Source organism: Manacus vitellinus, unplaced genomic scaffold, assembly GCF_001715985.3.
Source record: "Manacus vitellinus isolate BGI_N305 unplaced genomic scaffold, ASM171598v3 scaffold_9_pilon, whole genome shotgun sequence".
Lineage (NCBI taxonomy): Eukaryota > Metazoa > Chordata > Aves > Passeriformes > Pipridae > Manacus > Manacus vitellinus.
The window spans coordinates 1,159,753-1,173,760 of record NW_021940917.1 but is presented as its reverse complement, the minus strand read 5'-3'; the positions used below and the strand labels follow the sequence as shown (position 1 = coordinate 1,173,760).

The 14,008-nt window shown below is 37.4% G+C and overlaps 2 protein-coding genes across 2 annotated transcripts in view; both read right to left on the bottom strand.

The window, feature by feature from the left end:
• The window catches only part of TRPM6 (transient receptor potential cation channel subfamily M member 6), a 29,617-nt gene extending 24,294 nt beyond the window's left edge, over positions 1 to 5,323 (bottom strand). The window contains exons 1-5 of the mRNA XM_029965439.1: positions 5,309 to 5,323; positions 5,025 to 5,097; positions 4,808 to 4,908; positions 1,171 to 1,305; positions 672 to 725 (exon numbers count right to left, since the gene is read on the bottom strand). Of these exons, the coding sequence (XP_029821299.1) occupies positions 672 to 725; positions 1,171 to 1,305; positions 4,808 to 4,908; positions 5,025 to 5,097; positions 5,309 to 5,323 (378 nt within the window). The remainder of the gene's footprint in view (positions 1 to 671; positions 726 to 1,170; positions 1,306 to 4,807; positions 4,909 to 5,024; positions 5,098 to 5,308) is intronic.
• A 4,465-nt stretch (positions 5,324 to 9,788) lies between these two features.
• LOC112841366 (transient receptor potential cation channel subfamily M member 6-like) overlaps positions 9,789 to 14,008 on the bottom strand; it is a 31,444-nt gene continuing 27,224 nt past the window's right edge. Inside the window, exons 4-8 of the mRNA XM_025896444.1 lie at positions 13,738 to 13,918; positions 13,162 to 13,375; positions 12,224 to 12,348; positions 11,251 to 11,422; positions 9,789 to 9,967 (exon numbers count right to left, since the gene is read on the bottom strand). Coding sequence (XP_025752229.1) covers positions 9,789 to 9,967; positions 11,251 to 11,422; positions 12,224 to 12,348; positions 13,162 to 13,375; positions 13,738 to 13,918 — 871 coding nt within the window. The remainder of the gene's footprint in view (positions 9,968 to 11,250; positions 11,423 to 12,223; positions 12,349 to 13,161; positions 13,376 to 13,737; positions 13,919 to 14,008) is intronic.

The window sequence follows — 14,008 nt, the reverse complement described above, 5'->3', positions numbered from 1 at the left end:
AGAACTAGCCAATTAATCTATTTTTGGATCTAGGAATCCCCTGCAGTGAAGTCTAGATGCCTAAGTAACAGCTCATCCCTTCCTGGCTAAGCAGTACTGTGAGGTACAATAGATAACAGAACCATGAAATAAATTAATGATGTACCCAAATAACAAGGCTGACACTAAATTACTGATGGAGCCAGTGCTACACGCAGTAGTCATCCACTGCCACCCTCTGTTCTCCTAGGCAAAGTAACACTCTAAAATAACATTATGTTTTGTCACAGTATCTTTTTGTTATTGCTCAACAAGGAAAGAATATTTTAGCTTGGGGGAAAAAAGGAAAACGCTAAAACAATGACAGTAATTATTGCACTAATTCACTAAGTCTTTTGTACAATCACTTCATAAGGTCACATTAGTAATTTGAGAGAGTCTGATCTACACGAACTGCTTGGCTTTGAAACTAAAGTACAGGATCCTTGGGAGCCTCAATAGAAGTGTGCTAGTTAATTTCTTAGGGGATCAGTGGGATTAAGATAAAACCATTTAGCAGATATAGGACCATAATAATGAACCCATCACTTCTATTCCTAAAATTTCCCTGTGTTATCTAATAGCAGTGTGCCAGTGGACACTGAAGTTCTAAGCTACCATTTTTGCTCCCCAGCCTTTCCTATGTCTATTACCTGTTTCACATCTCGAACTAGGTGATATAACAGTAGATTTGATGGTCCTTGTTTCTGTGGTGTGAAAAGAAAAGACAGTAAACAAACATGCCACTCTACATTAGAAAATCAATACAGTAAAAGAAATCAGCTAAAAAAATCTTCAGAATAAGCTACTGCAATTGAAGCTCTCTCCATTTAACATCTACACACAAGTCTCTTAAAAAATATTTCAACACTAATATGCAACACATCTACTATCCTAAATCATGACATATTCGAGAAAGAAGCTGATAGAGCTTTGGTCTAAACAACATAGCATTTTCAGCAAGACAAGCATGTCTTTACCGGATTTAAATCTGAACACATTTCTCATAAGCTTCCTGTGAACACTCAGTCTGGTTTAAGATAGTAAATCAAAAATAACTAGCTGGTACACCAACCCAAAAATCCCACATTACAATCAAAATTAGCAAAACCCATTAATTTCCAGTTGTACACTGGAATTCCAAATACTCACCGTATTGTAGAGTTCTTCTAAACGAGATATGGTAAGAAAATGGTGCATGTTCACTCCATGCTCTATTAACAGCTTCACAAAATCCACGCGGTCCATCACTAAAGCATCCAGCATTGCCTGTTCCAAGGCACCAACCTCCAAATGGACAGAGTTGGAGGAAAAGCTTAGAAAATTACATTTGGAAATAAATAAAACATTCCTGAACAGCTAATAATCCATTTACCAAAATGACTATGTTTCTTTAAAGTGCACAGTACAAAAGAAAAATATGCTGGAGGAAACATCTGTGTAAAAAAATCCAACAAAGAGGAGAAGCAAAACTGAGTTACCATAAACCCAACATCTGCAGAGACTTCTACGAGTGTAACTTTACAACTAGACTCTGATAATACATTCTCTACTCTCTAACTCACTTCAAAAGCCAATGTAGGATAATACATGGGGTGGAGGGAAGCCTTTCTTTTGACATATGACAAAAGATATTTCAAGATACTCTATTTCAAAATATCTCTATAGAACTGAAATTTCTTTAAAGCAGACTTTTTTCAAATAAGAGGCAACATATATGAGAATAAACTCTCTTAAAGAAACCATGAAGCAGAAATCTACCTACAATAGTGTCCAAACAGTGAAAGCACTGTACTCATGACACTTGCGCAGAGCTCAGCAAGGTTTCTACATGCAAAATAGCAAAGGAGTTATACATATGAGGTTTGTATAAATTCATATAAAGTTTTTCTACAGAACATGTATGCACAGGAAATGCAGTGGGGCGAGCAGAATGAGGAGGTTGGCACTGAGGTACATTCTGTGTACATACTGACATTTGACAGAAATTATGTCAAAAGATGACCAATAAATATGACAGAATTTTCACATGTAAAAAGAATACTTATGCACTGATCCTTAATTATTGGTGTTTCTTCCAGAAATATCTCAGAGTGACTGACCATTCTTGTATTAAATTTCTTGTAGCAGTCATTCCTTGAGCTGGCAGTGTGTCTGAAGAGGTTTAGACAGCTATTTGGTAACTACTAGAATGACATTCTTTGGTGTGAAGTCCATTTGAGATTGAGTTGACATTTGAGCAGAAACATAACTACAGCTCATTACAGTCTTTACCTTCTGAACTTCTAGGACCAGAGTTCTAAAAGAAATGGCCACAATCTGTGCCTAACTGTGCATGCTTCCTTGAAACACTTACATAGATAGACAGAAATATACTAAGACTCTACAATCACCTAAAAATTGCTGTTTAAAAACATAATTCAAAATTTGAACACACAATCACAATAACCCTGCAGAAGCTGTAGCCTCTGATGATTGCAGGTATGGCAGTTCCCGACAGTCAGAGGGTTACACCTCTTTAATTAGAAAGCAACTAATTTAAAGGCAAACCTAAATACTGTGCTTATCCTTTTTTATTTCAGTGCAAGAAGAAAGTAGTTGTTATTTAAGATTATTTTTTTCTGCTCAGTCAAAACAAAAACTTTCAGGAGTATATGTCATTTTAATTTTTGCTTGGAGAAGCAAAAGATCGAGGCTTATTTATTATGAGATCTTTATGTCTTACTGAAAGTGGAGAATATAGTCATTATTTGACAATGGCTTTTCATATCAAATGCTGCTGAACAATTGTACTGAAATAGATATGAATAGGTACACAGATTTTTTTCAAACATATCAGAAGCAGAGAAGTGGGAGTAGGGGTCCTGCCAGTGGATCTATAAGGTCAGAGGATAATCAGTGTATAAAAGAAACACTCAAGGAGATAAGGTTATTGCAGACACAGTAAACTAATTCATTGCCTCACTGCTCACTACAGAATAGTTTGGGAAAGTCGTATACTTGAAGTTGTTCTTTATGGTAGATAAATCTGAGGAACTGTGTCAAATTGAGGCGTCGGTAGAAAAGACTATAGAAGTCATCCATAAATTGGTAGCAAAATGTATTCACCTAAGAGTTCCTAGGGAACTGAAGTACAGTTGAATTCAACCCCTGTAACAGGATCATGGAAGACAGTAGAAAATGGGTAAATACAGTAGAGTAAGTAGAAGCAAGGTTAAAATTCTAGTGGACCTACCTTCTCAAGGCATGAATACAAGTTAGAAACCAGTAAAAAAAGCATACAACCTATAAGGATTTATCGTTAGACAATTATTCTTAGATAGTTATCTTAGATTTATTCTTAGATAATTATCCTTAGATGAATAGAGAACAATCTGTAAAATATTAGTATTTCACTAAATATCTAAATTAGAAAATTGAGTACAGTGCTGGTCTGCCTGTCTCAATAGATGACTTTTACATCTGAAAAAAGCACACAGAAGAGCAGAAAATATGCTCAGAAAAACGGAAATACTGAACAGATAATCACCTTGGAAGAGCCAGGAATAAAGAGGCTGAACTATTCAATAGTTCTCTAAACTCTTGTGTGTTAAAGAGGTTGGGACTAGGAAGATGTTACTCCTTACTTCTCATACACACAGAATCATTGAATCACTTAGTTTGATGATCTTTAGATCATCAAGTCAATCTGCACACCTAACACTGATGAGTCCATCTCTAAACCATGTCATGAAGTGCCACATCTCTACATGTCTTTTAGATAGTTCCAGGAATGGTGACTCAACCACACTCTGTGTAGGCTGTTCCAATGGTTGATAACTGTTTGGGGGAACAAATTTTTCCTAATATCCAATATTGAATTCATGGATGTTTAATTGTAGACATCTCAGGCATAGTCCTCCTTCAGCTTTACACACCACAGGAAAGTATGGGCTGGTGACAAAAAATTCAGGTCTCTTGTTGTGGAAAACAACCAGCTATGGCCACTCATATAAATATACAACTGTATCTTTTTCAAAATTTACATTTTAAAGAAGAAGACACACTTGGGACTGGAAAAATCAACCTTGTAATTCTTGGCAGAGAAAACTTAGGAAGTACTTCTGGGACCATCAGATATTATTTCTTGAGCAAAATACTAACTTTTATAAAAATGGGAAAAACATGTTAAGGCACACAGAGTTTTATATTTGTCATATATAAAAATCATGTTATGTACATAAAAAACTTGCTAAGGGAAGTTCTACTTAAATACTGGATTACATCTGAAAACTTGGAAACCACAATTTATGGGACTGATTTAATTCCTACTTTATGTTCTTTCACATAGATATAGTTAATGTAGGTCTAAATCATGGTTTGCCTTCATTGTGGGTATTCCTAAGAAACAATATCTAAGATAATGTTACCACAGTTAATTTTACCTTTTTTTTAACCTGGTGATTTACACTGTGATTTCTGTATTTCTGTCTAGAGCAAGGAAAATAGATGCAATGTTCCTTCAGAGCTTACATCTTTGGAGAAAAGAATGTTTTGGGCTAAAACGAAATATCCCTGATAACTGATAATTGTCAACTCCTCTCTGGAGAAAGAGATGAGATCTGATGCGTTCTGCAGTTGAATACTCCACAGTTTTAAGGATAATGCCCCTCCAAAATCACAGCAGATTACAGGACACTGATTCCAATCATCGAACTATTTCTTAATTAGAGCTTGACAAATGTAAGTCACGGAAAATCAGTCATCATAATAAAGTGTAAAGACACTGAAAAATAAAAGGTAATTGTACCTTCCAGTGTTGTCCATAAATGAGTACATGTTTCTTGGCAATATCTAGCTGGTTCCAGGCCAATGCCAAATCTAGCTGATCTGAAGTAGACATATTTGTACCTAGGAAACAAGTAAAGGATCTAGCAGTTTTCACACATTAATGTCACTCCTTTGCTTTGAACAGGGAAGTCAATGAGACTCTATATCAGATGAAAATAGGTCATATTTTTCAATACCTTTCAAGAGTGCAGTCAGAATTGCCAAATCAATGTCCTGCTCATCTTCAGACTCCGCATCAAATATGGTTATCTGTTAGAATTGCAGAAGTATACTATTTGAGGTGAGGCAGAGAAGTCTGTAGTTATTTCTTCTTGGTATGGGCTGTGGTAGATTAAATTATACATATTTCAACACAAACAATGGCAAAGGCCCAGACATAATTTTCCTTTGTTTCAGACATAAAATGCACCATTTTGTTTTTTAATGCAATGGCATCTCAGGCAAACTGGAGTCAACCTACTGCATGAGTCTCCATGAGTCTATTTCCTTTTGATTAGCCTTTAAAGCTGAGAAATATAGAAATGTAACATGTTTGATATCCACTCAGTTTTCAACTAGAAAACAGACATTCCAATAAAGTAAAAAAAAAAATACTGAAAATATATTGAGTAGTTTTCATTTTAGTGATCCTTGCTACAATTGTCATTACTCCTACAATAAATACTTGGTACTCCATCATATTTGAAAAGTTGTGGCAGACTGGTGAATTTCCCAGTAACTGGAAAAGTGAAATATAACTACCATTTTTAAAAAGGCTAGAAAGAAAGACTTGGGAAACCATGGACAGGTCAGTCTCAGCTCTTGCCTCTTGCCTGGCAAGATCATGGGGCAGATCCTCCTGGAAACCGTGCTAAGGCACACGGAAAATAAGGAGGTGATTGGTGACAGTCCACATGGCTTCATTAAGGGCAAATCATGCCTGACAAATCTGATGGCCTTCTATTGCAGAATTACAGCACTGATGGATAAGGGAAGAGCAATTGATGTCACCTACTTGGACTTGTGCAAAGCATTTGATAATGTCCTGCACAACATCCTTGTCTCTAAACTAGGCCAATGTGGATTTGACTGGTGGACCACCCCACGGACAAGGAACTGGCTGGATGGTGGCACTCAGAAGAGTTGCAGTCAATGGCTCAGTGTCCAAGTGGAGACCAGTGACAAGAAGTGTCCCTCAAAGGTCAGCATTGGAATCAGTATCATTTAAGATGTTTGTTGGGGACATGGACACTGGGATCGAATGCACACTCAGCAAGTTTGTGGATGACACCAAGCTGAGTGGTGTTGATACTCTAAAGGGAAGAGATGCCATCCACAGTGACCTTGACAGGCTTGAGAGGTATGCAGACCCCATGAAGTTCAACAAGGTCAAGTGCAAGACCTGTACCTGGGTCAGGGTGATCCCAAGAACAAATATAGCTTGGGAAGAGAATGAATTGAAAACAGCCCTGGAAAGAAAGACTTAGGTAAAGGATCAACAAGAACTGTAATGTGCACTGGCAGCCTAGAAAGCCAACTACATCCTAGGCTGCCTCAAAAGCAGCATGGCCAGCAGTATTTGGCCCAGTTCTGTCCAATATCTTTATTGATGATCTGGATGAGAGGATCAAGTGTAAGTAAATTTAGTAAGGTTAGTAATTTTAGTAAATTTAGTAAAATTTTAGTAAATTTGAGGACAACATCAAGTTGGGTGGGAGTGTCAATATGCTAGAGGATACAAAGGCTCTGAAGATGGATCTGGACAGGCTGAATAAATAGGCCGAGATCAGTGGCCTGAGGTTCAATAAGACCAAGTGCTGGGTCCTACACTTTGGCCACAATAACTCCATGCAGTGCTACAAGTTGGGTGTAGAGTAGTTGGAAAGTGGCTCAACTGAAAAGGACCTGGGGGTGCTGGCTGACACCAGGCTGAACAAGAGCCACCATGTGCCCAGGTGGCCAAAAAGGCCACTTGGCATCCTGAAATGTATCAGAAATAGTGTGGCCAGCAGGACTAGGAAAGTGATTGTCCCCCTGTAATCAGCACTGGTGAGGTTGCACCTCAAGTCCTGTGTCCAGTTCTGGGTCACTCACTTCAAGAAAGACATTGAGATGCTGAAGTGAGTCCAGAGATGGAAAATGAAGCTGGTGAAGCATCTAAAGAGTAAGTCCTGTGATAAGCAGCTGAGGGAGCTGGGGTTGTTTAGCCTAGAGAAGAGAAGGCTCATGTGTGACCTTATCACTCTACACAACTACCTGAAAGGAGGTTGTAGTCAACCGGCACCTTCTGCCACGCAACTAGTGACAGGACAAAGGATCACAGTCTCAAACTGTGCCAGGGGAGTTCAGGTTAGACATCAGGAGGAAATTCTTCATAGAAAGGGTGATTAAACGTTGGAATCCACTGCCAAGGGAGGTGGTGGAGTCACCATCCCTGGAGGTGCTTAAAAAAAGACAAAGATTGGATGTGACACTTGTTCTAGTTGATATGGTGGGGTTCAGTCAAAAGTTGGACTTGATGATCTCAGAGGTCTTTTCCAACCTAACTGATTCTGTGATTCTTCCCCTCTACTCTGCTCTGGTGAGATCCCACCTGGAGTTCTGTGTCCAGCTCTGGGGTCCCCAACATAAGAAGGATGTGGACCTGCTCAAGCATGTCCAGAGGAGGGTCACAAAGATGATGACTAGAGCACCTCTCCTTTGGGATTGTTTAGCCTAGAGAAGAGAAATCTCAAGGGAGACCTTGTAGCTAGTTTCCACTATCTAAATGAGGTCTACAAGAAAGACGGGGAGGGATTCTTTATCAGGGAGTGTAGGGATAGGACAAGGGGTAACAGTTTTAAACTTAAAGAGGGTAGATTTAAATTAGATGTTTGGAAGAAATTATTTACTGTAAGAGGGGTGAAGCACTGGAACAGCTTGCCCAGAGAAGCTGTGGATGTCCCATCCCTGGAAGTGCTCAAGGCCAGGTTGGATGGGGCTTTGAACAACCTCATCTTGTGTCCATGCCCGTGGCAGGGGTGCTGAAACTACATGGTCTTTAAGGTCACTTCCAACCCAAACCATTCTGTGGTTCTATGATTCTCCTTGCAAATGAGCACTTGAGCTCCAAAACATACCAGCAAATCACAAGAGTACATTGCATTACAAGTTCTAGGAAAATTCTGTTTTAAGTAGAAGAATGGAAGGAAACCTTTCTAAATTATAAATAAGACTCTACTAGAGAAGCAAAAAAAACCCTAGGAATTACTTGATCTTTCCAGTGAAAACAAAGATATATGGCCTTTTACTAAAATCAGAAAGGCTGTCATTTCATAAACAAACACTGAAACTTTAGAAGTCAACTAAGTGGGCTCTCTAGAGCTACTCAATATAGAAATTGGCACAGACACCTCCATGTTATCTTTATATTACACCTGTGCGCCAACCCACTACAGAAGAAGCAAAAAGGTTAACACCAAATTAAGACGTCCTAAATTCAGGGCATGAGCCCCACTCACGGAGTCTCTGTATTCCATGCATTCCATCAAAATGTGAAATAGATGACTGGACTGTTTCTGTTCCAAACTAAATGTGTTTTGAATCATCACTAAAACCGCTTTCTTCACTTGAGGGCACAGGTCCCTGGAAAACAGACATACAAGCAAGAACAGTTATATTTTAGCTACTTCTTACTTGCTCAAATGTCACTTCAGAAAAGATGAAACTTGTACTAAGCAGAGACATATGGGAAGTCTCTTCTTTTTCTACTTCTCTGTTGACTTAATCCTGCCTTCTTTCAGCGCAACAAAGCAAAGTCATCACATAACATACATTATTATTCTCATGGGTATTTGTTCTGACATACATATTTACTACTGGAAATATAACACATGAATAAGTTAACAACTTTGAAAGGATTGTCTGTGAACACAGAGCTAAAAATCAGTGGAACTTTAGCAAACTTTTTCTTTCTTTCAATAATCATATAGAGATAAAATGAAATTGCTCACTATTTTTTCATTAGACTTCATATCTCTCCTATCTTTTTTCCCCTTTATTTATCTTTCCATTAACATTTCCATCCACACTTCCTTTTGAAATGGAAGGATTTTTTTTTAAATATCACAAATATGGAAAAAAGCATGTGAAGAAAAAAGTTCTCAATAGAACATACTGGGGCAAATACTACCTCTCCAAAATAATATTTAGAAAGGACAATAAGTAAACAATTAGGTCACAAAATTTATTAAATTATTTGCTCAAATCAGAAGGAATCCAGACCATCTCTTTAAAATTTGATTTTTTTAATCTAAAAAGGTTTCTGACTTTGAAAACTTTCACAAATAATATTAATTGGCTTTACAAATACATATATTTTTTTCCAGTTTGGATGAAAAATTTTCATCAAGGTAGGTTCAATAGCACCTGCAGCTGAAACTGCACTGGCAGTGGCACAGAGTTACAGTTGGACCAGAGTGACAAATCTGGGTTACCACTGAGTAAACCAAAGCAAAAGACAAGGAAACTTAGTCCTCTTCGTGCTGCAGTCTGAGGTTCCTACAGCAACTAACCCCAGCTCTAGTCTCAAAAGCTTTATGCAACCAAATTCAAGCCCATATACAGAGCATTAATAGCAGGAGAAACAATAGAGTCAAAACACAAGCAAACACTCTGGAGTCATCCAACAGTGTCTCTCACAAAGGTGAGAAACTTTATAGTAACTCAAAATAGCTACACGCAGGTTTTGGTCTTCAAAAAAGCCCCAGTAAATTTGGCAGAATAGTTGTTTCAGCACTAGTTTGAGACAGAGAAGGAATAAACTCCACTCTCAACAGAAGTTAAAGTTGGCAAAAGGTCATAGTGGGGTCACCCCTAGAAGCATTAGAAATTATCTCATAATATATACGAGGTTTTGAGATAGGTGTTTTCAGGTCCCTGCCACTATCACAGACCAAGGAGGAGGACCATTATGCCACTACTCACCCTGTATCGCCTGTGTGTTTGTGGGTAAATGCCAGGATATCTGCAGCTCTGCCAGTGCCCTCATAGACCACGACAGGGACAGCTGGGGTGGCCCTCACGTACTCCCACACCATTAGGATCACACTGGGGCCTCCTTCCATCACCAACCCAACTATGGGTACACCTTGGCTCATTCCTGTTTCAAAACACACCTAATCAGTCACAAACACGTCTCAGTCACACATAAAAAAATTCAAAACATCTGGGAAATAAATACTTATGAAGAAGTCTCATACATGATTCAATGAAGATGAAATCATCTCTAAGCTGACAAACACTTTTCAAGACTTTCACAGAACTTCTGCAACCAGATCAAAAAGACCCTGGAAAACTCCTGAATAAATTGTAAGTGGCCCTAGCACTGGAAATTAAAAATATCCTTCCAAATATCCCTCTGGCCTTTATGATAGATGTCACATGCAAGGATGTTTGAAATGTGTTCAATATCCATTTGGTTACCTGCATACCCATAAAGGTAATCATGCATTTCTTCAGAGACTCTCTCAAGTTTTGCAGCAGCAGGGTGGGTTTTTTAAAAAACAGAAATAAATTTCAAATACAGTGCAATAGAAATGAAAATACTACAGAAAGCCTGACTTGTAAATACTCACAGTAAGAAAAAACATAAGAGTCTGAGTAAGAAGCTTATATGAACATATTAAAAATTGAGTTAGTTTCTAAGTTTGTAAATTCAATATTGTGAGCACATAAGGGAAGCAAGGCAGCACATAAGGGAACATCATAACTGCTAATGCCTTTTTAACATACCTCGAGATTCAAATGACTAGGTAAAAGTGATATAATAATTTGTACAATCTAGTGCCTAAAAGGAAATACTTGTCTATGTAATAAATAATTAATGATTTCTGTACCATAACTTAGTTACTCTATAAGCAAACAGTGGAAGTTATGCAATCTGTCAAACATTGTCTAAAGGTATTGCTTTTGCAACCAGTCTTTACTGCTGTACCTGAGGACGTCACAGGCTTCAATAGATAAGAGTGACGAGGACAAAAGTAGTGAGCAGAGGAAAAAGGATTTGAATTCCATTGAATGTAACAACTTTTCCACCTAGTAAAATGCTGAGAAAGTATCTAGTGCTGATACAGAGACCACACAAAACTGCAAAGTGAGCAAATGCTCAATACTCGCTAAATAATCTGAGTCATTTAGATGTCTCTGCAACTAAGAAACCAATATGTGAGTTCATCCAAATGCATAATGCTTTATGAATATAAAAATGCTGTCCTTTTCATTTTTCTGATATTCAGAGTTCAAGACACGTGCAATTAATAACATTTGACCTCAGTGAAATCTATGGCAAATCGAAATGTATAACATGTAACAGGAAATTTCAAGTACCTCCACAACTTTTAGGATAGGTTTTTCAGTCATAAAGATGACCACAGTAGTACTCACTCATATGTATTTTTTGAAGTGATATGTACTTCTCCAAATTCCTCCTGAGCATCATCTCACTACCATACTTGCCTACTGTGCCATCATCTGCCATTAGAAAATAAGAATGCATGCTGTTGAGCGTACTCAGCTTGCTGAGCGGGTTACCAAGAGTCTGGTACAGGCAAACTACCTGGGAAAACCAAAATAAAAAGACCCTTAAGAAAACAAACAAAATACCACCATGTATGTTGCCTCACATGTATGTATTCATCATTCTGTGATTGTCTGAAATCCTCCATCAAGTTTTTTGCGTTTCATCCTTAGCATTTCATTCTTAAAAGCAACAAAACCACAATTAATAGCACAGAAAACATTTCTGATTAGGTTTGCAATACTTATATTACAATCTAAGGATTGCAATCTAATCCTTGCAATAACTGAAAAACAATGGCATAGTTTCCCTCGGTTGTATTCCCTTTAAATACACATGAGCTAACATTTATCAGGAATGATTTCACCTTACCTCTCAAGTGCTCTTACACAGTCAAGTAGATTGTGCCCTTGCAGTGGCCCTCATATAAAGTTATAGTTTGTACACAAAAATCACACATATTAATAGCGTATTTGTGTACACCATTAACCTGATTGCTTATTCTGAATCTTAATATAGAAATACATAATTTGCAACCACAAGAGAGTTGCCTAATTAATTACAAAATTTGAAAAAGGAATGGAAATTTCCTGTAAGAAGATAAATATTTTAAAACTATTTACATATGAAAAGCAAAATACAGTGCCTCAACATGCCACAGAATGAATAGCTGAGTAAAATCAGCGGTTGATTTTACACTGCTGAGTAAAATCTAAGCCTCTGTTACTGAGAAAATGTATCAATACAGTGAAATGGATCAAGAAGAAAATCAAGCATGTGAGAAAGCTATAAGATCCCATGAATATGAAGGCTTTTATTATTAAAATCCGCCCAACTCACATCTTTTCCAATGAGATCTCTCTGGTTCTCAATGACACCCCATGGAGGAATCCCAATAGTGCAGATCTTTCTCAGGTGTGGTGAGGCACGGCCTTTCAGTGCATCCCCAACATGCCTGGACACTCCTAAACAGATAATGAAATCATAATTTTTCTTCTATATTCTGAGACCTACTCTAGGACACCAAGAAAGGTTTTCCCATCACTTAATTTATTCTATGGTTATATTTTAACAAGAACATCCCACTCAACATGTGTTAGTGATGTACACTTCAGGAATCATAAGGCTCACATATAATGCACCAATTCTTCAAACTCAGCACATATTCCTAATTAGTAATACTCTTGTATGTTGCTAATGGTGCTTTCAACACCTATAAAACTTCATTGTTTACATAAATGCACAGGACATTTCTCCTCTAAGCTCACCAGCTAAAGAAGTAAAACTCTTTCAGTTCCATGGATTACTGACCCCTGAGTTTTTGAAAGTACTCTAAAGGGAGTTTCAGATACTAACAGCTAATTAATGGATTATCCTAATTCAAATTTCCTTAATTATAAAACACAAGCTAAATTTAGATTTGAAAACTGTTTTGTCTTGAAAAGACCAGTTATAGTCCTTAGAACCTAAATACTTTAATGAAGCAGATAAATTGACTGCAAATAACTTCTGGTTAAATACAGTGTTCCTTATTACATGAAGAATACTCTGAGTTTTAATAAAAAATAATATTAAAAATATTCAAATGCCTGTCAACAGTAAAGGAACATGATGTCACTTTTTGAATTATGCATTTTTCCTTAAAGAAAAGTCTTCTTTTGTATTACCATATCACCAATTTTCAAACAATTTCACTGTATTTGACCTAAATGTATATGCTTTTATGCAGGGAAAAAACACAAAAGGCAGACTGAAACAAAGACAAAGAATTACACTACCACTGTTGATGCCTTCTGTAATTATCCATGCTCCTGTAACCTCAGCAGCCTTCACCAAACCTCTGCTGAAAACCTTCTTGACCTTTGAGGGAAGCTTGAAATTTTGAATGCCTCCATGAACAGAGATCACGAGCTTTGGCAAGTCCATCTGCCATTCTTTAACCATCAGGTGCAACAGCTGATCTGAATTGCTATCATAAGAGAGTCTAATATACTGGAAAGAATAATAAGAGGTTAAATAAACATATTTTAAATACTCTAAGAAACTGCAACACATTACAAAGTTCTCAGCATTAATGTCCTGCAGATTCTATGAAGGATTAGAAGTGTCATAATACCACTAAAACTGATAGCACAAAAATACATCTGTGAGTAATACAGACAAGACAGCCTATCCTTAACCACATTAACATGAAATCAAATGTAAAAATATCATACACAGACTTTAACCTGACTTACTTTCAGAGTCCCCTGCCCTCTTAAGACAATCACTGATATTCACCCAAAACCACTTTTTGTCTTTCTTATGCTGAAATTATAAAAATAAGTTGGACATATAAATACAGTGTCTATTACCTTGGCATGGTAAGTGTGGTCTCCATCTTGAAAATTGATTGTACCAAATGCATCTGTTGGGCTCATCTTTGTGTGTTTTTGCACAGACCATTCTCCATCATCCCTCTGTGAACCAGCTCGATAAACAGGCCAGCTGTACTGTACTCCTGGGTGTTCTCCAATCAGCCGTCCACAGCAACATCTCACATTAAAAATACAAAAATTATTTTATATCAAACTCACTTGCATACCACTCTAGAGTCTTCACCTGAATAGTCCAAACAGCTTTTCT